At 39.0% G+C, this 26,724-nt stretch overlaps 1 protein-coding gene across 1 annotated transcript; it reads right to left on the bottom strand.

Annotated features, from left to right (window-relative positions):
* Nucleotides 1-721: 721 nt before the first annotated feature.
* Nucleotides 722-26,694, bottom strand: Dora (zinc finger SWIM domain-containing dorado). Its single transcript, XM_088034555.1, has 9 exons — nucleotides 26,218-26,694; nucleotides 9,167-9,418; nucleotides 8,089-8,255; nucleotides 6,397-6,707; nucleotides 4,166-6,345; nucleotides 2,809-3,225; nucleotides 1,549-2,763; nucleotides 1,169-1,493; nucleotides 722-810 (listed from the first exon to the last, which is right to left on the bottom strand). Exons 1-9 carry the CDS (start codon nucleotides 26,393-26,395, stop codon nucleotides 744-746), a joined length of 5,112 nt encoding a protein of 1,703 aa, XP_087890681.1. The 5' UTR covers nucleotides 26,396-26,694; the 3' UTR covers nucleotides 722-743.
* Between the last annotated feature and the right edge of the window lie 30 nt (nucleotides 26,695-26,724).

Genomic DNA, 26,724 nt, shown 5'->3' on the forward strand with positions numbered 1-26,724 from the left:
TGTTCTTCCATATGATAAAATATCGTCGTATAAATTCACTATGATACATTGCCTGAGTTGGTAATATTTTATGCATACACGAGATCTCGGAAATTGGGGGCCGAGCTTAGTGAACGAATCTACAAAAGTTCACAACCGACTGATATAAAACTCTCATGAATTGTACAATTAAATGAACACAAACAGAATTTTCAAAAAACAGAAACATCCGATTCATTCAACACTTACTCTATCTTAAGTTTAAGTTTAAATACTACTAAAAAAAAAATTACAACTAAAGAATATTGAATTGAAACTAAAATGAATAAAAATCGACGACAAAGTGAAAAATATACACAAATAACGCGTTTAAAAAATTACCTATTTAATTACGTAATTTATCTAGACAGTTTTGATGAAGGCAGAGATGGTAAGAAACCTGAGCACTTCAGTTAGTGACAGAACACTGAAAATTGCTTTTATTCACATGATCACATCTTGAAAAATCAACTAGTGTCTGGAGTGTTTGACGATCGAGACCACATGTTCTGTTCGAATTGTTGTTGTTCGTTGATGTGAGAATTCTGGATAATGTCCACTGTACAAACTGTAGAATGAAACAATCTATTTAAATCTGCTGGAAGCCCTGTGCTTACAATAGCCGTGGGATACGTGCAGAAGTGCAGGCGCTGCTGCTGATGCTCCTCTTCCTCTTGGATGCGGTGGAAACTAGAACTACTTTGAGGGCCTAAATCTGACCTTTGTCATTTGCTGTTGGCTTGGAGGGCGGTGTTTATCTGCGACCACAGGTCCTTCTTGCACGACTTTGACCTGCAACACAAAATAGGAAGAATGCAAAAAATGTAACCTGCTAAATTTTGTAGAATATTGTGGTGGTGCAAACATTTTTGAAAAATACATGATGGATTTGCCAAAATTGGCTAAAAAAATTAAAATATTGAGACGGGAGCTAAAATACTTTTTCATTGGTTTGACGTCACATCTCAGCTGCACGCTCCGCCCACTGTTAGAATTCTATATGATTTACTAAAAATCTAAAGTAAATTGATTTTTATGTTTTGTGAATGGATATTACATCTTTATTTAACTTGATATCGATTTTCGTAAAAATTTAAAAACGTGAACTGTCCCTATTGTCATTCTATCATTAATAAACGATTTCAATCACCTCCTGATCGACTGCAGCCACTCTTTGAACTGTGCGCTGCCTTCCGGAGTGATCTGGAAGGCGGCCCGGGCGGCGCACACGATGCTAACAAAATCTTCGTAGTCGGCGGATGTCAAGTGGTAGAGCTTCTGGTGCATGCACTGGATGTACATCTGTTGGCATTTCTGCACGAGCGGCGTCAGGGCGGTTCGCAGGTGCTGCATGACCATCGTCGGGTTGTTCCGGGAGAGATAGTGCGCGGCTTCGATCGCCACGTCGTGCAAGACGAACGGGCTCACGATGGAGTTCACCGCGCACACGCAGAAGTGGTGGAGGTATTGCGTCCCTGTGGAAAAAACATTGTGCGTTATATACCTGTACAATCGTACAAACAATCTTACCCAAGTGTTTGGATATTCGCAACAGCCACTTGACGTCTTCGCCGTAGGGCGGATTCCTGGCGTACTTGGCCTGGGGGCGGTCGTCGTGGACGCGTCTTGCCAAAGTCTCCATGGCTAACATCCCCACTCTATAGGCTGTCAGAAGGTACCTCAATTGGGCTTGATTGAACTGCTGGGGCTGCCTGTGTTGGGGTCGCGGCGGCGGCGCTTGTTGCGGTACGATTCCCGGTGGGGGCGGCGCAGTACCTTGCGGTATCGGCAAGGAGTACAAGTGTCCCGCTGGTACCGGCGCCGACCTCATGTTCGGTGCAGGTTGGGACATCGCCGCCCCGTAATACCTGATTGGTTGCATTTGAGTCGGGGGATACGCCGGTTGGTTTAGAGCCGGAGCAGGGAGTGGATATTGAGCAGGAGGTGGAGCGTTCGTTGTGAAAGATCCTTGTTGCGGGGGCGGCATATTGGGGTAACTCGCGGGTTGTGGTGGCGTAAACTGCCCATTAGTCGGTGGCGGGTACTGGAATTGATACATTTGCATGTGAGCTGGTGGTGGTTGGTGCAAAGGGACAGCTTGAGGGTGTATAGGGCCCCCGTAACTGATCTGATGGGGATGATGAGGGTGGAGGAAGTTATAATGTCCGACGTAAGGGATGGTAATACCCAACGGAGCGAGAGTTGTAGCAGCGGGGTGTTGATATGGGGGCGGCGGAGCTGTGGTCACCACCACCGGACTGCTGGTCGCTATAACAGGGGGGTTGGGCGGGGGCAGTTGGATTTCAGGACCGGGCTCGATTAGAGCAACCAAAGCGCCGTGGGCGTCCAAAAGGGGGTCGTGTGGAATCTCGTTTTCCATCATTTGTTCCCCGCCGGGGGTGTGGTGGATGTAGAGTTCGTACCAGTATTTGGCTACTTGGAAGAGGACTTCCGGGTACACGCCGCCGCCTTTGGCGGCGGTTTCCACAGTCAAACATGCGTGTTCAAGCATATCATCGCTTTGTTCTTTACACTGAAGAATCGCCCTCTGAATCTCATTCGGATTAAGAGCATGAGCGTGGGGCAAACACGATAGTGCCAACTCCGCCGCCGCTCTCACCATATTGGGGTCGCAGCCCCTCGACGCGCGATCCGCGATACTCGCAGCTTCAGGGGGCGTCAGATGCCCTTCCCACGTATCAATCAAAAACGAGATCGCCGCAGCCCCAATTTCCATCGCTTGACCTGCACAAAACCAATCAGTCTCATCCCAGGTCTTAACCCCCTTACCTGTAATCCAAGAGACATGCGAAGAGTAAGTCCGACTCAACCAATTCGGACTGACGCAATTATGCAGCCCCAGCGCAAACAACCCAATCTGAAAAGCGCACATGTGGAGCGCCCGATGGGGCCCATGATGGTTCTGACTGGTCGACGGCTGCGTAAACAAGGACGTGCTACTGGAGCCCCCTGCTTTATTCAGGACGATTTTAGCCAATTCGAACATGAAATGGGCGCCGGCTTCTGATGGTTGGTTTGGTATCGATGGATAGGCTCGTTTTCCTTTATAACGAGACTCTTTGGTTCTGGTTATTTGAACTGTTGACGTTTGAGAGGGACCGGAAGCGTTTCCGGTGTTCAAATTCAAATTCGCCAGGCCTTGCTCGACTTCGGCGCTGGTGGAGCTGTGGGGGCGGCTGCAGCAGTCTGAAAACCACGTTGTGTTGGTAGGCTTGGCAATGGTTACATTGGGGAAATGTCGCTTTAACAAAGTTACCAACAGAACAATAAACTTCTGCCTACTGAAACTTCATGAAACGTGTCGTTTCCCCGTTTTATCGATTTTGTTTGCAAACTATCCAGACTGTGCCTTTATAATTAGTCTGAGAAAGTTACGCCGAAGCGAATTTTGTGGATTTGCATTCCTAAACAGTTGGCAACCTTGAAGGTTTCCATCCTTTTTTCTCAGTAAAGTCGAAGTGACCTCAAAAACTCTTGCCAACTTAACAAAAAAAGCACACTGTTTTAAAATAAAGAAAATTTTATTGGTTTCGTAACAAACGCGCGTGTCTAAGACTTCCTGCCGCAAAACCAGAGCCAATTTAAACAAATGGCATTTCTGAGCTTTACAACGATCTTAATTGTAAAATATTTTATGACCTTTTCCCCGACTATTCTTAAACATGACACTTGGAATAAAAAATCAATTAAGTTTGCGTGTCGGTCTACTCATTCCGCTAATTAAAGCAATAAAATCCCAGCACAGAAATGCACGTCATTTGTAATATCAACTAATGAACTTTTCCAACGTAAACACTTTTTTTTGTCTCGGTTTATCGCTCTTCTCGACCTTGTGACATAATTTATCAACACAACAGGTTGGTATCACTGTACTGTTTATAACTTAATTGGGGTCCTAACTAACTGCACAAAAAGACAATTTTATTTGGATTGGCTAAAAAAAATCAACAAATTATGTCAAGCCGTTTAGGATGCAAGTTGCCCACTGTGTGTCGGTACCTGTCATAAATAATCAAATTTAAGAATCGAGTACTGTGATGGTTTCGTCCCTTTGTGCAGTTAAGACCCCCACTAAATCGTACACACGGTATTTGGTGCCGGCTAGAGTACGTTCGAAAAAACTTACTCATATCAGTGGGTAGCATCTCCGGAGGCGGCACGAACGGACTGAGCGGCGTCATGACCTTATCGCATTCCTCCCTCTGTCCAACTCGATTATACTGACTCTTCACCGGAGGGTTGCTCGAATAGTACGAACTCAAAAGTGGCGACTTCAGCAGCTGGTGGATTTCCCTATCCAACAACCTGTCCATGATCCTCGCAACCTTCCAACAGTCGTCTTTATAAAAAGTCAACAACGTGATGGCTAAATCTCCCTTCTGCCGCCTTGTCCCTTCACACAATAAGGGATGATCCGCTTCGGAAACATTCGCTTTCATCCCCAACGCCGCCACCGCAGCTTCAAACCCCAAAGGTTCATCAGTTGGCAACCTCAAACTAACCAACTTGTTTCTATCCCTCCCGACGACTCCTGGGATGACCAAAGCGTCGAAAATGAAACTCGCGAGCATGGTTGGTAGCATTGCTTCTCCTCTGGACTTGATGGTGCCTTCTTTGAGGTGCTCGGCGCGCTCCCGGAGGATCTGCAGCTCTCTGTGGCCCAACGGGATGCGCTTCAAGAGATTAACCAAATCGGATTCTTGGTTCGCTAGTTTGACTTCCAGTGGCTTCGTGGAGGCGGGAGGTCGCGCCATCTCCAACCCGAACATCCCCACGCGGAACGCCAAGTGGTGGTGTTCAGGGTTCTCCGCAAGAACCGAGCAGAGAAAAGCACACTTTGCTAGAGTTCCAGAGGCGAGACAACTCAGCTGGTGGGACGCCGGATTGACTTGTTGTTTCTTGCCTTTGCGTTTTGGGATCGGGGGGATTTCAATCATGAGATCTGGAGGATTGGCCAAGAGCTCTTCTGCGAGCTTCACTCCGAGGATACAAGCCTCCTTACTGTGGCCATGCGCGTGGAGACCTTCCGCTCGGGCGAAGAGAACGTCCCAGGGATCATCGCACCTCCTCACGTTAGTGAACAGAGTCTTCTCGCCGTCATCCAGCTTGTCTTTCTGGGGGGCGCTGCCGTCAAACACTGTCGCTTCTTTGGGGTTGTAGAAATACACGTTGTACTCATCCCCGGATTGCGGCGACTCCGAGTTCGACGAAGAAGTCGATTCGTCTTTGGATGGTCGCCGGGAGTTGGTGACCACCGGCTCTATCCAGACGTTCTGTGAAGTCGATGGTACGGACTCTGGTTTTTGGTAGTTCTTGCTATCACTGTCGCTGTTCCCTGAAATCTTGTTGCTGGAGGAGGAGGACGCGGAGTCACTACCTCCTCCTTCTTGCGAATCTGAGTCGCCGTCCCTCCTCAAGTCATCGTCGTTCTCGCAGAATCCTTCGCTGCTCACGCTGGAGCGGTTTCCATCCCTGTTCAGCTGTGGATGCGGGGGATATTCAGCCGGATTCAGACTCATGACGGACACAAAATCAAACCTAGTCACCCTATTATGGTGGTGGTAATGATGATGGTGATGATGGTGCGAATGATGCGGATGTTCGCAATTTAACACCGCTTTACTGGAATTAATCTGCGTGATCGACTCCCCGCGATTCTCCGCTCCATGGCGGAAACAAGTGAAGGGGCAATGGTACATGGGGTTGATGTCCTGCGTGTAGGTGATCCCCGGCATGGGGTAGTCATCCCAGTCCAAATAACACGCTTCTATTGCCGGTTTGAACCCGGTGAAGACCTCCAGGTCCATTTTCAACGTCCCCGTCTTGTTGTTGCTCTGGCTGGAGTTCCTGCACTTGCTGACTTTCTCCAAAATCTTCATGTGCCACGTGGTGAACTGGCTGTGGAGCATGTCGCGTTCGTGGGGGGCTAAACCAGGGTTGAGCGCCGCCAAACGCCACAAAACCACCACTTCGTCACATAACGACGAGCAGGCGTGTTGGGAGGCGTGAGTGTTGCTGTTCACATTGTTGTGCTTGCCGCCTCCACCGCCCCCGTAGCCGGAATTTCCACTAAGCAACGCCACTTTCGTGTTGAACCACCAGATCAGGATCTGCTCGCAAGCCATGCATTCCTCTGTGATAATCTCAAGAAGTGGAATCGCATTGCGATCGTTGCGTTTGAACATTTCTCTCACTATGCTCAGGAGGTTCCACATTCCTTCGGGTTCGCGCCCCCGCAGGGGGCGCAAGAGAGACGTCCATTCCGCCGCCGCAGGAGGGGCGACAGTGCTCAAATAATTCACATCACTATAAAACAAATCGTTGATTAATGAATACGATTAAACAATTATTTCGTACCTAAAAACGATGGGCGCCGGCACGCAGAACTTGATCAAGATCTTCTTGATGTTATCATGGAGCGCCTTCTCGTCGAGATACCATGAAGTTTGATCATTAGCAGAAGCCCCAGCTGTCGGATCGGGAGCGCCACAAACGGAATTTATTGCTGATGGTTGAGATCCTAAGAGTTCGTCTAAAAGTCTTTGAGCAGTTGGGAGGATTTGTTGGGGCAACTCGCTTATTAGATATTGGGCGAACTTCTGGAGTTGTTCTCGGTGTAAGCGGGATAACGATTCCGAGACAGGAGCTCGCAGTGTCACCAAATGCGGCTGCAAAACGAGGGACACAATAATCGATTTGTTTAATGAAGCGGCATTTACATGAAATTCGCGAGGAATTAATCAGAGAAAAAAGGGAAAAACGGTAATTATGTCCTAACGGTATCCGCGGTTAGAGTTCAAGACAGCTCTTGACCGGTCGTTGAATATTTATTAGGAGTGATTTTTTTACACGCCTTCGTATTATAATGAGCTTGAGAGGTCTAGGAGGTTTTTTCATGTTGGCAGTACCGACTTGTTTGACAGACAAGACATCAAAATAAGATTTCAGTACGAATTTTGCAGATTTCGTAAAGATTTCTGCAATTTTCTTGATAAAAACTAGTAGTTTCCTAGATTTTAAGTTCTAATTTGCGAATCCAACCCAGAAAACAGCCAGAATGGACTAAAAATAGTCATTTAGCATCAAAATAAGCGGATTTCTTTACGAATTTTGCAGATTTCGTGAAGATTTCTGCGGTTTTTCCCCGCTTTAGCCGTTGAATCTTGATAAAAACTAGTAGTTTCCTAAATTTCAAGTTCTAATCTGCGAATCCCACCCAGAAAATGGCCAGAATAGACGAAAAATCGTCATTTAGCATCAAAATAAGCGAATTTTGCAGATTTCGTAAAGATTTCTGTTGTTTTATCGCGATTTAGCCGTTGAATCTTGATAAAAACTAGTAGTTGTCTCGATTTCAAGTTCTACTCTGCGAATTCAATCCAGAAAACGGCCACAATGGACAAAAAATCGTCATTTGGCATAAAAATAAGCAGATTTCTCCACGAATTTTGAAGATTTCGTAAAGATTTCTGCCGTTTTCTCGCATTTTAGCCGTTGAATCTTGATAAAAACTCGTAGATTTCTAGATTTCAAGCTCTACTCTGCAAATCCAACCCAGAAAACGGCCAGAATGGATAAAAAATCGTCATTTAGCATCAAAATAAGCGGATTTCTCGACAAATTTTGCAGATTTCGTAAAGATTTCTGCGGTTTTCTCGAGATTTAGCAGTTGAATCTTGATAAAAACTGGTAGTTTTCTAGATTTCAAGCTCTACTCGGCGAATCCAACCCAGAAAACGGCCACAATGGAGGAAAAATCGTCATCTAGCATCAAAATAACCGGATTCTATATTTAAGCCGGCGTTCCCTCAAGAATATCGAAAAAGAACCTAACCCGCCTAGGATATAAATGGGACGCAGAGGCTTCAGTTTTTCGATGAAAAACAGGTCCCTGTTGTGTCTGCACCTTGAAATTCGCTTTTTGTGGGGCTCAAGAATGCAGACGATACGATGATGGTCAGATTCCTGCGTTTTTAAGGGAAAATTTCAGGCGGAAAAATTCTTCTTTGTTTCAAAGGTTATCGACATTAGACCTAGTGGAAAACCTACCGAGTGGATGCGAGTCAGGCAAACGGCAACGATGTGCGAGCACCAATACGCTGTTGAGTCGCAGGTGCAGTTGCAAGAAGAGATGCGACGTCGGTCGAAGGTCACTGCTACAGAGACGGATTGAGTACCACGGTAGTTCTGTTGTACACTGGCCGACAGATGGAAACCTGCAAAAGAAGTGATAGCACTAAAATTAGCAATGCTACGAATTTTATAGTAAAATGTTGGATTTTTTTTGGTTCAGTTTGAAAATAAAATTAACTACAAATGTCAGTTGAAAAATGTAAACCCACATTTGTGATGAGCGGCAAATTTCTTTAACATATCTAGCCACCCTTGATGCGAGAATCATTTATAAACACCTTGTAGTACAAATTTTAAAAGTCGCCAATTACACCCCTCATTTCGCTTAATACGATTTCACCTCTAAAACTACCCTTTATTGTCTGCCACTTCATTCCGGCGTCTCCCCCTGAAATGTCAACCCCGTGCAAAACATAAAAGGCGATTTTTACGTCCGTGTCGATAATGACGAAGTCTCCCCCATCCCTTAAACTCAGGAAGTCGAACGCAACAGTGTTCCTGACATAAAACCACGTATTAAAATATCAAACAAATCCGTTCCAACCCTCTGGTTGTCTTTAGAAAAACTTATTTATGGACGTTCCGTCCCGACATATGCAAAATTATAGGGGATGAGGGTTGAGTGAAATTCCGTGTAAAATAAATAGCGGCTTCGTCTGGTTACAACGGCAAAAAAAGGAACATCATGTTTGAAAATTCGACGTTAATTGCCGACGTGTTATTGATTCATATACAGCGTGTTTGTGAAAAAATCATGCGATCGATGTTGATAATGTTCTTTCATTTGAAATAATTAACATTGGACGATTTGCCCCTCGTTGTCGGTTTACAGGTAAATAATTAATGCCTACGCGAAGCTGTAGACTGACGTGTTCGTATGCGAGTCCATTGTTCTCTAGTATCCCACCTGTCGTGCGCTACTGCGAACTAAATTACACAATAATTGCATTTCAACAGTACAATTCCTCGACTTCTTCGGTGGTAAAAAACTTACCAATTTGCAAGGGATCCTTGACCATGTTATTTCTAACGAGGTGCTCCCCTCTGGTGAACTCGTCAGCGGCGCCATTTGCCAAGCACGAATAAAGTCGGATATCCTCCTCATTATCGGGGAAACTCCAGAATGCAATGCGTAGTTGTAACTGCTCCGGAACCGGAGGATAGACATGTTCCACCAGCTCGAAGGGAATGTGGGAAGCAACACATTTCGCAGCCAATTCCGTCAACGAAGGGACAGTTTGGCTCTCTGCAACAAAAGAGAAATTAAGAATCTTGTAACGTTGCCACCGCATGAATTTACAATAATTTACATGAGCAAAGAGGAAACAGGAAGGTCAAAGTTCCCAAAGTTCGTCAACCATCAAGCGGAATTAAAAGGGTCAAAGCCATAGAGTTGATATGTGTAATAACGCCACTTTGAGGAAATACTTCATACGGGTCTCAGACGTTTAATTAAAACCGAGTCGCCAAATTTTAATCCACAATTAACAATTCGACCGGAAGTTGACAATAAAAACGGACAAAGCGAGGAAATTTCACGTTTTTTCTACGAGTGGGGACCGAAAATGTTTCTCTTCCGCTGTTTTTTAATCACTTCGCTAATAAGCAATTATTTCGATTTATTACATGCGTTGGACTGTAATTACTGCAAACTTGTTGTAATTCCGCTTTCGTTTGCGTAAAGAAAATAAAGTGCGGCAAAACAGAGCAATGCCTCATTTGCATCAGCTGCTGTACAGTCAGCAGCAAAAAAAAACGAGCTCATGAGCAGCTTGGCTCGTAAAAATATAATAACGAATTCTTAACTAAAAAATCGCGAGAAAAACGATGACAAAAACCGTTTCTTTCAATCTGTCGTAGTTTCCGAGATAATGAGCGAAAATGTTTTCGAACCTTCAGAAATTTGGTGCTGTGGTGACAATCCAAAAATTTAAACGCCCATAACTCAGTTATTTGTAAACGAAAATTAAAAATTCTTGCGGCTTTGGATTCAGCGTGATATTCTGCGTAAAATGAGCCCAATATAAGCGAAGTTTGCTTAATAAATAGACGGGCATTGGCCAAAAACTGTTTTAAAGGGGTTATTTTAGGGTGATTTTCAATCACTGGTTTCAAAATGGAAACGACGTTTAATAGCTTTGAATTATACATCATTCGAAAGAGGAGCTCGAGATCTATCTACTGGTCCAATTTGAAATCGATCAGACAAACAGTTTACGAGTTATGTATAAAAATCCAAAAATTAAAAAATTTTCATCGATTGAGTCGGAATTTTTTTTCGCGAAAAATCGACTATCGAATTTTGGGCTTTAAGGCAATTTTTCTAACGTAAAATGAGCCGAGAAAAACGATGGCGCAAACCGCATCTCAATATCTCTAATAGTTTCCGAGATATTTAACTTTAAAAATTAGGAAAAATGAAAAAAAATTAAAATCAACTTTTCAAAACTTTAATCGGCCATAACTCGGTTATTTGTAGTCGGATCTGAATTTAAATTCCAGATTTGGAATCTGCGGAAAATTCTGCGTACACTGATGTATAATAACTCAAGTTTACTCCAAAAAATATGTGTGATATCGATTTCCGAAGTTTGGCATAGTTTTAATCATGAATTTTCGCGAAAAACTGCAACTTCAGACTATTGGAAAATCTAAAAACTATTTCTTATGTAAAAAATCGCGAGAAAAACGATGCCCCAAACCGCATTCCAATCTCTGGAATAGTTTCCGAGATATTGAGCACGAATTGTTTGGAACCTTCAAAAATTTGGCCCTCTGGCGACAACCCAAAAATTCAAACGGTCATAACTCAGTTATTTGTTGTCGGATCTGAATTTAAATTCCAGATTTGGATTCAGCGTGAAATTCTGCGTAAAGTGAGTCAAAATTTGTTGAGTTTGCCTAAAAATAAACGAGGCATTGGCCAAAAACTGTTTGGAAGTGGTCATTTTAGGGTGATTTTCAATCACTGTTTTTAATGTAAAAACGACGTTTAATACCTTTGTATTATATATCATTCGAAAGAAGAGTTCGAGATCTATCTACTGGCCCAATTTGAGAACGATCAGACAAACAGTTTACGAGTTATGGCCAAAAATCAAAAAATTGAAAAATTTTCATCGTTTGTGTCGGAATTTTTTTTCGCAAAAAATCGATTATCGAATTTTGGACTTTAAAACACTTTTTCTAACGTAAAATGAGCCGAGAAAAACGATGGCGCAAACCGTATCTCAATATCTCTAATAGTTTCCGAGATATTCAACTTTAAATATTAGGAAAAATTTAAAATCAACTTATCAAAACTTTAATCGGCCATAACTCGGTTATTTGTAGTCGGATCTGAATTTAAATCCCAGATTTGGAATCTACGGAAAATTCTGCGTACACTGATGTATAATAACTCAAGTTTACTACAAAAAATAAGCGAGACATCGATATCAGAAATTTGGCATAGTTTTAATCATGAATTTTTGAGAAAAACTGCAACTTTCGACTATTAGAAAATCTAAAAACTATTTCTTATGTAAAAAATCGCGAGAAAAACGATGCCGCAAACCGCATTTCAATATCTGGAATAGTTTTCGAGATATTGAGCACGAATTGTTTGGAACCTTCAAAAATTTAGCCCTCTGGTGACAACCCAAAAATTCAAACGGTCATAACTCAGTTATTTGTTGTCGGATCTGAATTTAAATTCCAGATTTGAATTTAGCGTGACGTTCTGCGTAAAATGAGTAAAAATTTGTTGAGTTTGCCTAAGATATAAACGAGGCATTGGTCAAAAACTGTTTGAAAGTGGTCATTTTGGGGTGATTTTCAATCACTGTTTTCAATGTAAAAACGACGTTTAATACCTTTGTATTATATATCATTCGAAAGAAGAGCTCGAGATCTATCTACTGGCCCAATTTGAGAACGATCAGACAAACAGTTTACGAGTTATGGCCAAAAATCAAAAAATTGAAAAATTTTCATCGTTTGGGCCGGAATTTTTTTTTCGCAAAAAATCGATTATCGAATTTTGGACTTTAAGGCACTTTTTCTAACGTAAAATGAGCCGAGAAAAACGATGGCGCAAACCGCATCTCAATATCTCTAATAGTTTCCGAGATATTCAACTTTAAAAATTAGGAAAAATTTAAAAAAATGAAAATCAACTTTTCAAAACTTTAATCAGCCATAACTCGGTTATTTGTAGTCGAATCTGAATTTAAATCCCATATTTGGAATCTGCGGAAAATTCTACGTACACTGATGTATAACAAGTTTACTATAAAAAATAAGCCAGATATCTATATCAGAAGTTTGGCATTGTTTTAATCATAAATTTTCGCGAAAAACTGCAACTTTCGACTATTGGAAAATCTAAAAACTATTTCCTATGTAAAAAATCGCGAGAACAACGATGCCGCAAACCGCATTCCAATATCTAGAGTATTTTCGGAGATATTGAGCACGAATTGTTTGGAACCTTCAAAAATTTGGCCCTCTAGCGACAACCTAAAAATTCAAACGGTCATAACTCAGTTATTTGTTGTCGGATCTGAGTTTAAATTCCAGATTTGGATTCAGCGTGAAATTCTGCGTAAAGTGAGTAAAAATTTATTGAGTTTGCCTAAGAAATAAACGAGGCATTGGCCAAAAACTGTTTGGAAGTGGTCATTTTAGGGTGATTTTCAATCACTGTTTTTAATGTAAAAACGACATTTAATACCTTTGTATTACATATCATTCGAAAGAAGAGCTCGAGATCTATCTACTGGCCCAATTTGAGAATGATCAGACAAACAGTTTACGAGTTATGGCCAAAAATCAAAAAATTGAAAAATTTTCATCGTTTGGGACGGAATTTTTTTTCGCAAAAAATCGATTATCGAATTTTGGACTTTAAGGCACTTTTTGTAACGTAAAATGAGCCGAGAAAAACGATGGCGCAAACCGCATCTCAATATCTCTAATAGTTTCCGAGATATTCAACTTTAAAAATTAGGAAAAAATAAAAAAAAATGAAAATCAACTTTTCAAAACTTTAATTAGCCATAACTCGGTTATTTGTAGTCGAATCTGAATTTAAATCTGCGGAAAATTCTACGTACACTGATGTATAACAACTCAAGTTTACTATAAAAAATAAGCGAGATATCGATATCATAAATTTGGCATAGTTTTAATCATGAATTTTTGCGAAAAACTGCAACTTTCGACTATTGGAAAATCTAAAAACTATTTCTTATGTAAAAAATTGTGAGAAAAACGATGCCGCAAACCGCATTCCAATATCTAGAGTAGTTTAGGAGATATTGTGCACGAATTGTTTGGAACCTTCAAAAATTTGGCCCTCTGGCGATAACCCAAAAATTCAAACGGTCATAACTCAGTTATTTGTTGTCGGATCTGAATTTAAATTCCAGATTTGAATTTAGCGTGACATTCTGCGTAAAATGAGTAAAAATTTGTTGAGTTTGCCTAAGAAATAAACGAGACATTGGCCAAAAACTGTTTGGAAGTGGTCATTTTAGGGTGATTTTCAATCACTGTTTTTAATGTAAAAACGACGTTTAATACCTTTGTATTATATATCATTCGAAAGAAGAGCTCGAGATCTATCTACTGGCCCAATTTGAGAACGATCAGACAAACAGTTTAAGAGTTATGGCCAAAAATCAAAAAATTGAAAAATTTTCATCGTTTGGGTCGGAATTTTTTTTCGCGAAAAATCGATTATCGAATTTTGGACTTTAAGGCACTTTTTCTAACGTAAAATGAGCCGAGAAAAACGATGGCGCAAACCGCATCTAAATATCTCTAATAGTTTCCGAGATATTCAACATTAAAAATTAGGAAAAATTAAAAAAAATTAAAATCAACTTTTCAAAACTTTAATCGGCCATAACTCGGTTATTTGTAGTCGGATCTGAATTTAAATCCCAGATTTGGAATCTACGGAAAATTCTGCGTACACTGATGTATAATAACTCAAGTTTACTACAAAAAATAAGCGAGACATCGATATCAGAAATTTGGCATAGTTTTAATCATGAATTTTTGCGAAAAACTGCAACTTTCGACTATTGGAAAATCTAAAAACTATTTCTTATGTAAAAAATTGTGAGAAAAACGATGCCGCAAACCGCATTCCAATATCTAGAGTAGTTTCGGAGATATTGAGCACGAATTGTTTGGAACCTTCAAAAATTTGGCCCTCTGGCGATAACCCAAAAATTCAAACGGTCATAACTCAGTTATTTGTTGTCGGATCTGAATTTAAATTCCAGATTTGAATTTAGCGTGACATTCTGCGTAAAATGAGTAAAAATTTGTTGAGTTTGCCTAAGAAATAAACGAGACATTGGCCAAAAACTGTTTGGAAGTGGTCATTTTAGGGTGATTTTCAATCACTGTTTTTAATGTAAAAACGACGTTTAATACCTTTGTATTATATATCATTCGAAAGAAGAGCTCGAGATCTACCTACTGGCCCAATTTGAGAATGATCAGACAAACAGTTTACGAGTTATAGTCGAAAATTAAAAAATTGAAAAATTTTCATCGATTGAGTCGGAATTTTTTTTCGCAAAAAATCGATTATCGAATTTTGGACTTTAAGGCACTTTTTCTAACGTAAAATGAGCCGAGAAAAATGATGACGCAAACCGTATCTCAATATCTCTAATAGTTTCCGAGATATTCAACTTTAAAAATTAGGAAAATTAAAAAAAATGAAAATCAACTTTTCAAAACTTTAATCAGCCATAACTCGGTTATTTGTAGTCGAATCTGAATTTAAATCCCAGATTTGGAACCTGAGCAGAAAATTCTACGTACACTGATGTATAACAACTCAAGTTTACTATAAAAAATAAGCGAGATATCGATATCAGAAGTTTGGCATAGTTTTAATTATGAATTTTCGCGAAAAACTGCAACTTTCGACAATTGGAAAATCTAAAAACTATTTCCTATGTAAAAAATCGCGTAAAAAACGATGCCGCAAACCGCATTCCAATATCTAGAGTAGTTTCGGAGATATTGAGCACGAATTGTTTGGAACCTTCAAAAATTTAGCCCTCTGGTGACAACCCAAAAATTCAAACGGTCATAACTCAGTTATTTGTTGTCGGATCTGAATTTAAATTCCAGATTTGGATTCAGCGTGAAATTCTGCGTAAAGTGAGTCAAAATTTGTTGAGTTTGCCTAAGAAATAAACGAGGCATTGGCCAAAAACTGTTTGGAAGTGGTCATTTTGGGGTGATTTTCAATCACTGTTTTTAATGTAAAAACGACGTTTAATACCTTTGTATTATATATCATTCGAAAGAAGAGCTCGAGATCTATCTACTGGCCCAATTTGAGAACGATCAGACAAACAGTTTACGAGTTATGGCCGAAAATAAAAAAATTCAAAAATTTTCATCGTTTGGGTAGGAATTTTTTTTCGCAAAAAATCGATTATCGAATTTTGGGCTTTAAGGCACTTTTTGTAACGTAAAATGAGCCGAAAAAAACGATGGCGCAAACCGCATCTCAATATCTCTAATAGTTTCCGAGATATTCAACTTTAAAAATTAAGAAAAATTAAAAAAAAATGAAAATCAACTTTTCAAAACTTTAATCAGCCATAACACGGTTATTTGTAGTCGAATCTGAATTTAAATCCCAGATTTGGAATCTGCGGAAAATTCTACGTACACTGATGTATAACAACTCAAGTTTACTATAAAAAATAAGCGAGATATCGATATCAGAAATTTGGCATAGTTTTAATCATGAATTTTTGCGAAAAACTGCAACTTTCGACTATTGGAAAATTTAAAAACTATTTCTTATGTAAAAAATCGCGAGAAAAACGATGCCGCAAACCGCATTCCAATATCTAGAATAGTTTTCGAGATAATGAGCACGAATTGTTTGAACCTTCAAAAATTTGGCCCTCTGGCGACAACCCAAAAATTCAAACGGCGATAACTCAGTTATTTGTTGTCGTATCTGAATTTAAATTCCAGATTTGGATTCAGCGTGAAATTCTGCGTAAAGTGAGTAAAAATTTATTGAGTTTGCCTAAGAAATAAACGAGGCATTGGCCAAAAACTGTTTGGAAGTGGTCATTTTAGGGTGATTTTCAATCACTGTTTTTAATGTAAAAACGACGTTTAATACCTTTGTATTATATATCATTCGAAAGAAGAGCTCGAGATCTATCTACTGGCCCAATTTGAGAACGATCAGACAAACAGTTTACGAGTTATGGCCAAAAATAAAAAAATTGAAAAATTTTCATCGTTTGGGTCGGAATTTTTTTTCGCAAAAAATCGATTATCGAATTTTGGACTTTAAGGCACTTTTTCTAACGTAAAATAAACCGAGAAAAACGATGGCGCAAACCGCATCTCAATATCTCTAATAGTTTCCGAGATATTCAACTTTAAAAATTAGGAAAAATAAAAAAAAATGAAAATCAACTTTTCAAAACTTTAATCAGCCGTAACTCGGTTATTTGTAGTCGAATCTGAATTTAAATCCCACATTTAATCTGCGGAAAATTCTACGTACACTCATGTATAATAACTCAAGTTTACTATAAAAAATAAGCGAGACATCGATATCAGAAATTTGGCATAGTTTTAATCATGAATTTTTGAGAAAAACTGCAACTTTCGACTATTAGAAAATCTAAAAACTATTTCTTATGTAAAAAATCGTGAGAAAAACGATGCCGCAAACCGCATTCCAATATCTGGAATAGTTTCCGAGATATTGAGCACGAATTGTTTGGAACCTTAAAAAATTTGGCCCTCTGGCGACGGCCCAAAAATTCAAACGGTTATAACTCAGTTATTTGTTGTCGCATCTGAATTTAAATTCCAGATTTGGATTCAGCGTGAAATTCTGCGTAAAGTGAGTAAAAATTTATTGAGTTTGCCTAAGAAATAAACGAGGCATTGGCCAAAAACTGTTTGGAAGTGGTCATTTTAGGGTGATTTTCAATCACTGTTTTTAATGTAAAAACGACGTTTAATACCTTTGTATTATATATCATTCGAAAGAAGAGCTCGAGATCTATCTACTGGCCCAATTTGAGAACGATCAGACAAACAGTTTACGAGTTATGGCCAAAAATAAAAAAATTGAAAAATTTTCATCGTTTGGGTCGGAATTTTTTTTCGCAAAAAATCGATTATCGAATTTTGGACTTTAAGGCACTTTTTCTAACGTAAAATAAACCGAGAAAAACGATGGCGCAAACCGCATCTCAATATCTCTAATAGTTTCCGAGATATTCAACTTTAAAAATTAGGAAAAATAAAAAAAAATGAAAATCAACTTTTCAAAACTTTAATCAGCCGTAACTCGGTTATTTGTAGTCGAATCTGAATTTAAATCCCACATTTAATCTGCGGAAAATTCTACGTACACTCATGTATAATAACTCAAGTTTACTATAAAAAATAAGCGAGACATCGATATCAGAAATTTGGCATAGTTTTAATCATGAATTTTTGAGAAAAACTGCAACTTTCGACTATTAGAAAATCTAAAAACTATTTCTTATGTAAAAAATCGTGAGAAAAACGATGCCGCAAACCGCATTCCAATATCTGGAATAGTTTCCAAAATATTGAGCACGAATTGTTTGGAACCTTCAAAAATTTAGCCCTCTGGTGACAACCCAAAAATTCAAACGGTGATAACTCAGTTATTTGTTGTCGGATCTGAATTAAAATTCCAGATTTGGATTTAGCGTGACATTCTGCGTAAAATGAGTAAAAATTTGTTGAGTTTGCCTAAGATATAAACGAGGCATTGGTCAAAAACTGTTTGAAAGTGGTCATTTTGGGGTGATTTTCAATCACTGTTTTCAATGTAAAAACGACGTTTAATACCTTTGTATTATATATCATTCGAAAGAAGAGCTGGAGATCTATCTACTGGCCCAATTTGAGAACGATCAGACAAACTGTTTACGAGTTATGGCCAAAAATCAAAAAATTGAAAAATTTTCATCGATTGAGTCGGATTTTTTTTTCGCGAAAAATCGACTATCGAATTTTGGGCTTTAAGGCACTTTTTCTAGCTAAATGAGCCGAGAAAAACGATGGCGCAAACCGCATCTCAATATCTCTAACAGTTTCCGATATATGTACCATTAAAAATTACGAAAAATAAAAATTAACTATTCGAAACTTTGATCGGCCATAACTCAGTTATTTGTCGTCGAACGTGAATTTCAAGCTCAGATTTGGAATCTGCGCAAAATTCTGCGTAAAATGAGCTATAACATCTAAAGTTTGCTCCAAAAATAAGCGAGAAATCAACACAATCCGCGGTCCGCTATCCTGCCCTTGATATCATTTCTTTTGCTGCCGACTGTACAACGAAGGGGCGCTTTTAAATTTTTTATTAGAGAAAGGGTGCTGGTACCCACATAATATTCTAAAGAGTGAGTTTCATGGAGCGTCCAGCCAAGAGTACTATACTGGGTGCTCCACAAATCCGCAACCTCCACCTCCCAAATGTTGTAAATATTTTACGACCACCCCCTACATTATTTAATATCCTTTGCAGTCGGTACCAGATTTAATTTACCGTCAGCGTTAAGCCATAAAATTATCCTCGAGTGACCTCTCTGTTTTATTGCCCTAGCTGGGGTTGTTCTCTCAGAACACCTGTTTAATTTGTCCGGTGGTCTCCAAGATTTATGCTTCACCTTACCACCAAATGGAATATGTCATTAGCGATGTTCCACCAAAAGAAGAACGAAAACCGGTGGACAGGAAACCACGAAAAGATAAAAATTGGGATAATTATCTACAGGTGTTTAACTAAAAGCGGGCAATCCGTTCTCCACCCACAGAATCCAGTGCATTGTGTTGGTTATTTTTAACCGGTCGCGTGTGCTTGGTGTGGGGGCAGTGTGTTTACAATATGGCGGAGGCTGCGCTGGAGTGCGGGGTGCAAATGTGGAACACACGAACGTTGTGTACGTTCACGGTCGCGGTCGGGCAGACGAGCCCCCAGGCTCAGGCCGAGGGTAACGTCCCCGACAATAACAGACGGGACGAGAGAGGTTCAATCGCCCACTGATCTTCAAAGTCATTCCACGAAGCAGTTGCTTAGATGGGAATTGAAAGCGCTACACGCTGCGTCTATAATTGCCGTTGTGAGTGCGACGACGCAAGCGACTTGAAACACGAAAACTCATGTTTATTTTCTTCATTACATTTATGATAAACAATTAGATTAAGTAATAGTACCTTGGAAAAACCACTAAAGATAAGACGAGTAGGTAGTACCACGTACCATTGATAATTTGATAATGGAATTTCCTTTTGTGGTGTCCCACTTCGGACTATTGTTTATACAACGATTAGTGTGGCAATCGATGTAGAAATAGCGACAATTCGGCGCCCATAAATCTTCATCTTAGTAACAAGTGTTAAATTATTCCGAAAAAGTCTCTGTTTACAGTTAAGACTAATTCTATCAATTTTCACTGACTGATGATGATGAGTCACCACAGAAAGAATTCGTCACTCTAATTAATGATTACGACCGCGCAATATTTATAATTCAAACGAATTATCTCATAAATAACTTTCGTTTCGGTTTATGGAAAAGCGGGGAAAACCAAACCGAATATTTGGTGTTTTTCTGGGAGTGAAAGGGACACTGGTAGGGACACGCAAGTGTGTATGTTTGGTGATGCGAAAGAAAACTTTCACGGGTGTTATCTTGGAGAAGTTTCACTTTGGTGTTTTCTTCTTCATCTTTTGTTCCATCAACAGTTTGTACAGTGTCTGCCAACACTAGTTCAGAAGCAATTGTCATAAATCTTACTAGGTTAAAAACTATTTTTAAGAATTATTAAATATGTATCTCGGTACCACACATCTTTTAATTCACATTTTTACATCATTTTCATGCTTTTGGCGATAAAAGGAACATAACAGGATAAGTTTGCCACCGATTTCTCAATTTTGATTTTTGAAATCAGGGAAAACGATAGAAAATTACAAGAAAATCAGGGGAATTTTTACGAAATAACAAGGAAATAAGTGGAAGTTGGACGAAATCACAAGAAATTCAGGGGAAGTTTTATGAAATCACAAGAAAATAAGGAGTTAGACGAAAACTAGACGAAATTACAAGGAAATAAGTAGAGTTTGCTCGAAATCACAAGGAATTCAAGGAAAGTTTTACGAAGCAACAAGGAAATTAAAGGAAGTTGGACGAAAACTAGACGAAATTACAAGGAAATAAGGGGAAATTGGATGAAAACACAACGAAATCAGAGGAATTTAAACGAAATTTCAAGGAAATAAAGGGAAGTTTTACGAAATAACAAGGAAATTAGGAAAAGTTGGACAAAATCTCAAAGAAATCAGGGAAAGTTTTATGAAATCACAAGGAAATAGGGGGAAGTTAGACGAAAACTAGACGAAATTGCAAGGAGAAGTTGGATGAAATCACAAGGAGATCAGGGGAAGTTTTACAAAATCACAAGAAAATAAGGGGAAATTGGACGAAAACACAAGGAAATCATGAAAATTTAGACAAAATTTCAAGGAAATAAGGGGAAGTTTTACGAAATAACAAAGAAATTAGGAAAAGTTGGACAAAATCTGAAAGAAATCAGTAAAATTTTGATGAAATCACAAAGAAATAAGGGGATGTTGAACAAAAACTAGACGAAATTACAAGGAAATAAGGAGAAGTTGGATAAAATCACAAGGAAGTCAGAGGAAGTTTTATGAAATCACAAGGAAATAAAGGAAAATTGGACGAAAACACAAGGAAATCAGAAGAATTTGGACAAAATTTCAAGAAAATAAAAGGAAATTTTACGAAATAACAAGGAAATAAGGGAAAGTTGGACGAAATAACACGGAAATTAGAGAAATCGACTGGAAAAGGCTTGGATTGGGGGTCCAGTGGGTTTGCCATTTCTTAAATTCTTATTTTCTTCCAATGCTAACTCTATATTTTGACAATTTGAACTACTTTTGACCTTAGAAAAATTAGAGTCTTTATAGAAGGTGTTTATAAATGTTTCTAGCATCAAGGGTAGCTCTGGAATTCCTGCCCTGCACTATTTTGCCGCTGTGTTGTCATACTGAATCTAACCATCTTACTAATTATTTATAATGTCACTTACGTTCTGTATTTTTAGCTCCAAAGTTTTGCATTTTGGTGGAGTTAATAAGCAACCCAAAAATAGCAATCTGTCAAAATTTGAATGCCATAGCACGAAAATTAGCACAGTTACGAATTTTAGTGTACAATGTTGAATTTTTTTGGTTCAGTTTGAAAATGAAAATTTCTAAAATCTGTATTTTTGGCTCTAAAATTTTGTACTTTGGTGGAGTCAATAAGCAACTCAAAAGTAGCAATCTGTCCAAATTTGAATGTCATAGCACTAAAATTAGCACCGTTACGAATTTTAGTGTAAAATGTAATTTTTTTGATTCAGTTTGAAAATAAAAATTTCTAAAATCTGTATTTTTGAATTTAGACAAAATTTCAAGAATATAAGGAAAAGTTTTACGAAATAACAAGAAAATTAGGAGAAGTTGAATAAATCACAAGGAGATCAGAGGAAGTTTTATGAGAAATCACAAGAAAATAAGGGAAAATTGGACGTAAACACAAGAAAATCAGGAGAATTTGGACAAAATTTCAAAGAATTAAGGTGAAGTTAGACGAAATCTCAAGAAAATCAGGGGAAGTTGGACGAAAACTAGAGGAAATTACAAAGAAATAAGTAGAGTTTGAACGAAATCACAAGGAATTCAAGGAAAGTTTTACGAAATAACAAGAAAATTAGGAAAAGTTGGATGAAATCACAAAAAGATCAGGGAAAGTTTTATGAAATCACAAAAAAATAAGGGGAAATTGGACGTAAACACAAGGAAATCAGGGCGATTTAGACAAAATTTCAAGAAAATAAGGTGAAGTTAGACGAAATCTCAAGGAAATCAGGAGAAGTTGGACGAAAACTAGAGGAAATTACAAAGAAATAAGTAGAGTTTAGACGAAATCACAAGGAAATCAAGTGAAGTCAAGTGTAGGCTATTTTTGAGAAGTATTAACCCCTGGTGGCGGACCCTGTATAGACGTTACGAAATTAAACATTTTGAGCCACTCTGTGTATGCCCAGATGGCGGCTGCTAATTCACGTTCCGAGACGAAACTTTCCAGCGTCCATTTTCCACATCCGTGATCTTTCCCGGCATGGCTATAAAAAAAATTCTTTCCTTTATAGAAACTCTCCATCGAACGTTAACCGAGCACAAAAAACATACACAGACAACAGCTGATGTATGGAAGTCAACAATCTGGAGGTCGTCCAATCACCTAAAAACAGGTATATTCTATACAAAGAGAAAAGAAACCGACCGATACGCATCCACTGAAGATGGAAAGAGAAACCGCGAAAGGTAAAATATCACGAAAAAAAAGTTGACGATGAAATCTGGTGGGATTTAACACGATGTTGCTGAAGCTAGACGTCCATTGCCCGAGGTAAAACGTTTGTATATCGGAAGCTTTTAGCATTTCGTTGCTGTAGAAACGATGAAAATTTTACAAGAGCCTAGGGGAAGGTGGGGAAATGTCAGTAATGTTGTTGGAAAACGCGCACACGTCCCACAAACAAAAGAAAATCGGAGATTTATCCTAATTAAATATTAACGCAATCATTAAAATTTATACGGAACGGTGGGGAAAAATCGACCAATCGAACACGACTTTCCCAGAATAAACTCGCCTTGTACTTACGAAGATTATAGACGTAATAATAGTAATAAAGAACGTGTGCATTTCGCGTTCGTTGACCGTACAAGACAATGAAGATTTCGTTTATTACGACGAACGTATTTCTTCATTTGCTCGTAATGAACCTACGACTCGGAGCTAATTTAGACGCCCTGTATACGCGGAGGAAATGGGAATTTTTCGTGCAAATCGGCCGAGATTTCCGGCGGGAAAATGAAACATAAACTACAAAAAAAATTATGAAAATGAAAGAGTAGAAAAGTAGGAAAACGCGCCAACTTCAGACCTGAAATAATCCAGCAAACAGCAATCGTGTAAATTGGATAACCCATAATTTGAGTAAAAGACAATTCAACCGTCAAAGAGATCAAACGTTGTCGATACTCAGCTTCTCCATTTTCCAATAATTCTCTTATTTCGCCGCCATAAACGACCAAATTGATACTCCCAGACTATCTCCTTCAGAAAGCAAAAGCAAATACATAATTGATTAATTATGCCCTCGGAATTTTGTAGAACTCGCTTTTTTTGTGGATCGAGGCCTTCTTTGTTTCATAGTATAACAAATAATAAATAAATATCCAACGCCACGGAAAAGCGAGGTCCACGAAGAAAGCGAGATCCACAGAATTCCGAGGGCCACCTATTTTTCAATAATTCTTTTATTTCTCCGCCACAAACGCCCAAATTGATTCTCTGAAGTCTATCTCCTCCAGAAAGCAAAAGCAAATACATAATTAATCAATATAATGGTACATATCGCGGTTTCATTACTGGTCTAATTCGTAAGTTGTTTACTCAAAGTTCCAATTTAATTATTCGCCTATAAATAACCGCGTCTGTAACTGGCGAGGAAAACGTGAAAAATTCCATCACTCAATTTGAATACAAAACTTGACCGGAAATTAGTGTCGTTTTCACATTTTTTCTACTATTTCCTTTCTTTTATCGAACGGAAGTGAAAACAACCGCAAGTCGTGTCTGTCATCGGTCTGAATTTAATCAGTGAGGGTTGTTTACATGAGGGTAATTAGCATTCTGAGATACTAAAAAGAAAACCTTCAAACGCATCGGGTCAAATCGAACGTGTTATCGGCACCAATATCATCTCAATGTCGCGATATTAACTCGAGATATTTACCCTTTTTTGCGGTGCATTTTATGAAATGCAGACACGTTGCGCTAAAAAATGTGTTTCCATGCCGAAATGAACCTAATTGCTATGTTCTCTGTATTGATTTCCACCGGCTGGACGCAGTATATTGTATCACGAGAGAGAGAAGAGCTCTTTTTACGCCCGAGACAGGTGTATTGTCAACACCTGCAGGTAATTTTATTCTCTTCACGTAAAAACCATAAACGACCCTTTTCTATTCAAGTTTTTTTCTAAAGAGTCTAAAGCATTCACCTTACTCCCATAAATTATCCAACAGCTGTTGACCGCTATCTAATCTACAAAGGAAGATGCAAGTGCCTTCAGACTTCTCTCATATGGTACCGGCTGGAAGTCAGTGGCGTCACATGGAACTAACCCAGTTTTTTGCCGGACATTAATAATGTATTAATGATTATATCGATAATGATAGCAACATTTATTTTGACATTAAGTGGGTAATTTTAGTAAAAGAAACGTCCAAGTTCCATTATCGGGGACTCATTATTGCATTTATTAGGAGCAAAAGTGGAAAAGTTCTATTCGAATCGACTGAAAAAGATTTGGATTGGGGGTCTAGTGGGCTTGCCATTTCTTAAATTCTTATTTTCTTCCAAGTCTGGCTCGATATTTTGACACTTTGAACTATTTCTGATACTAGAAAAATTATAGTCTTTATACAAGATGTTTATAAATGTTTCTAGCATCACAGGTGGCTCTGGAATTCTTGCCCAGCACTATTTTGTCGCTGTGTTGCCATAGTGAATCTAATTATCTTAAAAATTATTTATAATGTCACGATCTGTATTTTGGGCTCCAAAATTTTGCACCTTGGTGGAGTTAATAAGCAACTCAAAAATAGCAATTTCTCAAATTTGAATGACATAACACTAAAATTAGCAAAGTTACGAATTTTAGTGTAAAAAAGTTGGACCTTTTGGTTTTGTTCAAAAATAAAAATTTCTAAAATCTGTATTTTTGACTCTAAAATTTTGTACTTTGGTGGATTGGTGGAGTTAATAAGCAACTCAAAAATAGCAATCTGTCCAAATTTGAATGCCATAGCACTAAAATTAGCAAAGCTACGAATTTTATAGTAAAATGTTGGATTTTTTTAGTTCAGTTTGACGATAAAAATTTCTAAAATCTGTATTTTTGGCTCCAAAATTTAGCACTTTGGTGGAGTAAATGAGTAACTTACAAATAGCAATCTAAATAAATTTGAAGATCATAGCACTAAAATTAGCACAATCACAAATTTTAGTGTGAAATGTAGATTTTTTTAGTTCAGTTTGAAAATAAAAATTTCTAAAATCTGACGTTTCAGTTAGGGTTTTGTGTCCAAGTTTATGATTTTCAGGTTTCAAATCACAACTAGAAACGTTTTTTTTCAAAGCTTACTTTGCTCCATGTTTGAGGTTAATTACAAATGTCACTTGTAAAATCTAAACCCACATTTGTAATGAGCGGCAAAATTCTTCAACATTTCAAGCCACCCTTGATGCTACAATCATTTATAAACACTTGTATCTTTATATCTTCACCAAAGCCTGATTCTTGCTGCCTGAAAGCTTTTTGAGCAATTTGGCTACGTTTACACAACAAGTGATACAAATTGTGCGTCACCAAATGTCAAGACTTTTCATGGCCCGCTAGATTAGGTCACTGCATCAGGTTGCTCTAGAATTTCCAAGTCATCCAACGGTGACACTATTTTAGAACAGCCTGTATCGTTTTACACCAAACACTAGAGTGCACCTCATTCGTACGAAAAAACAAAGTGTGCTATATTGATTATAAATGACGTTATCACTGCTCTGACATTGTTGTCATATCGTCATATCGAAATCTTTGCGAAAAATCTATCTAATCTGTTTTTTCGTGTTTGTTCTTACAGCTTGTTATAATTAGAACAAATGGGAAGTAATGGTGGTTATTAATGCGGATTTGCGAAAAAAGTAGCATTTGTTTAGCCCTCCTGTATATAGTGTCTGTTTCTTTGTCTTTTTGTGTAAAAATGCAGCGGGCTTTGACATTTGACATCTTTTGTCCGATCCCAGCGCATTTCGAAAACAAAGAGTGCTGTTCCCAGCCCCCGAACCAATCGCAATGGACTCACCATCACAAGCCTTCTTGCTGCTGCCCCAGAGGTTGCCCGCCCCCGCGGAGGGTTTCTTCCATCCTCTCCAGTTATTGCAAAGACTTTCAGGTTCGGAACTCCAACTGCACAGAGAATCCTCTTCGAATCGGTCGGAATCCTCGAAACTGAATCTATCCCCTTCCTCCCACTCGAGCATAGCGGCCGCGACATCGCCGCCACCGCCGCCGGGGAGGTTTCCGGCCGCCGCCAGCTTCGAACAAAGAAGTCGAAGTCGGGACAAAAGACACAGCTCAAAACATCACACAAACCACGACACACTGGAGGTCGCAACGCGCACAAACACCGCCACGGGACTTCACACTCACTATGACATTAATAACGCCGCCAGCCGACTCGCGACCTCCCCCATCAACGACAACAACAAATATGGCGAGCAGATTGCGGTCCACTGGCCCCTGGCTGGCTGCGAGTGTTCACGTCCTGCTCTCACGCAAGGGAAAGAGACGAATGGGGGCGGTGGTGGCG

This window comes from Gnatocerus cornutus, chromosome 4 (assembly GCF_029298725.1).
Source record: "Gnatocerus cornutus isolate USDA-ARS CGAHR chromosome 4, icGnaCorn1.1, whole genome shotgun sequence".
NCBI classification, from domain to species: Eukaryota; Metazoa; Arthropoda; class Insecta; order Coleoptera; family Tenebrionidae; genus Gnatocerus; species Gnatocerus cornutus.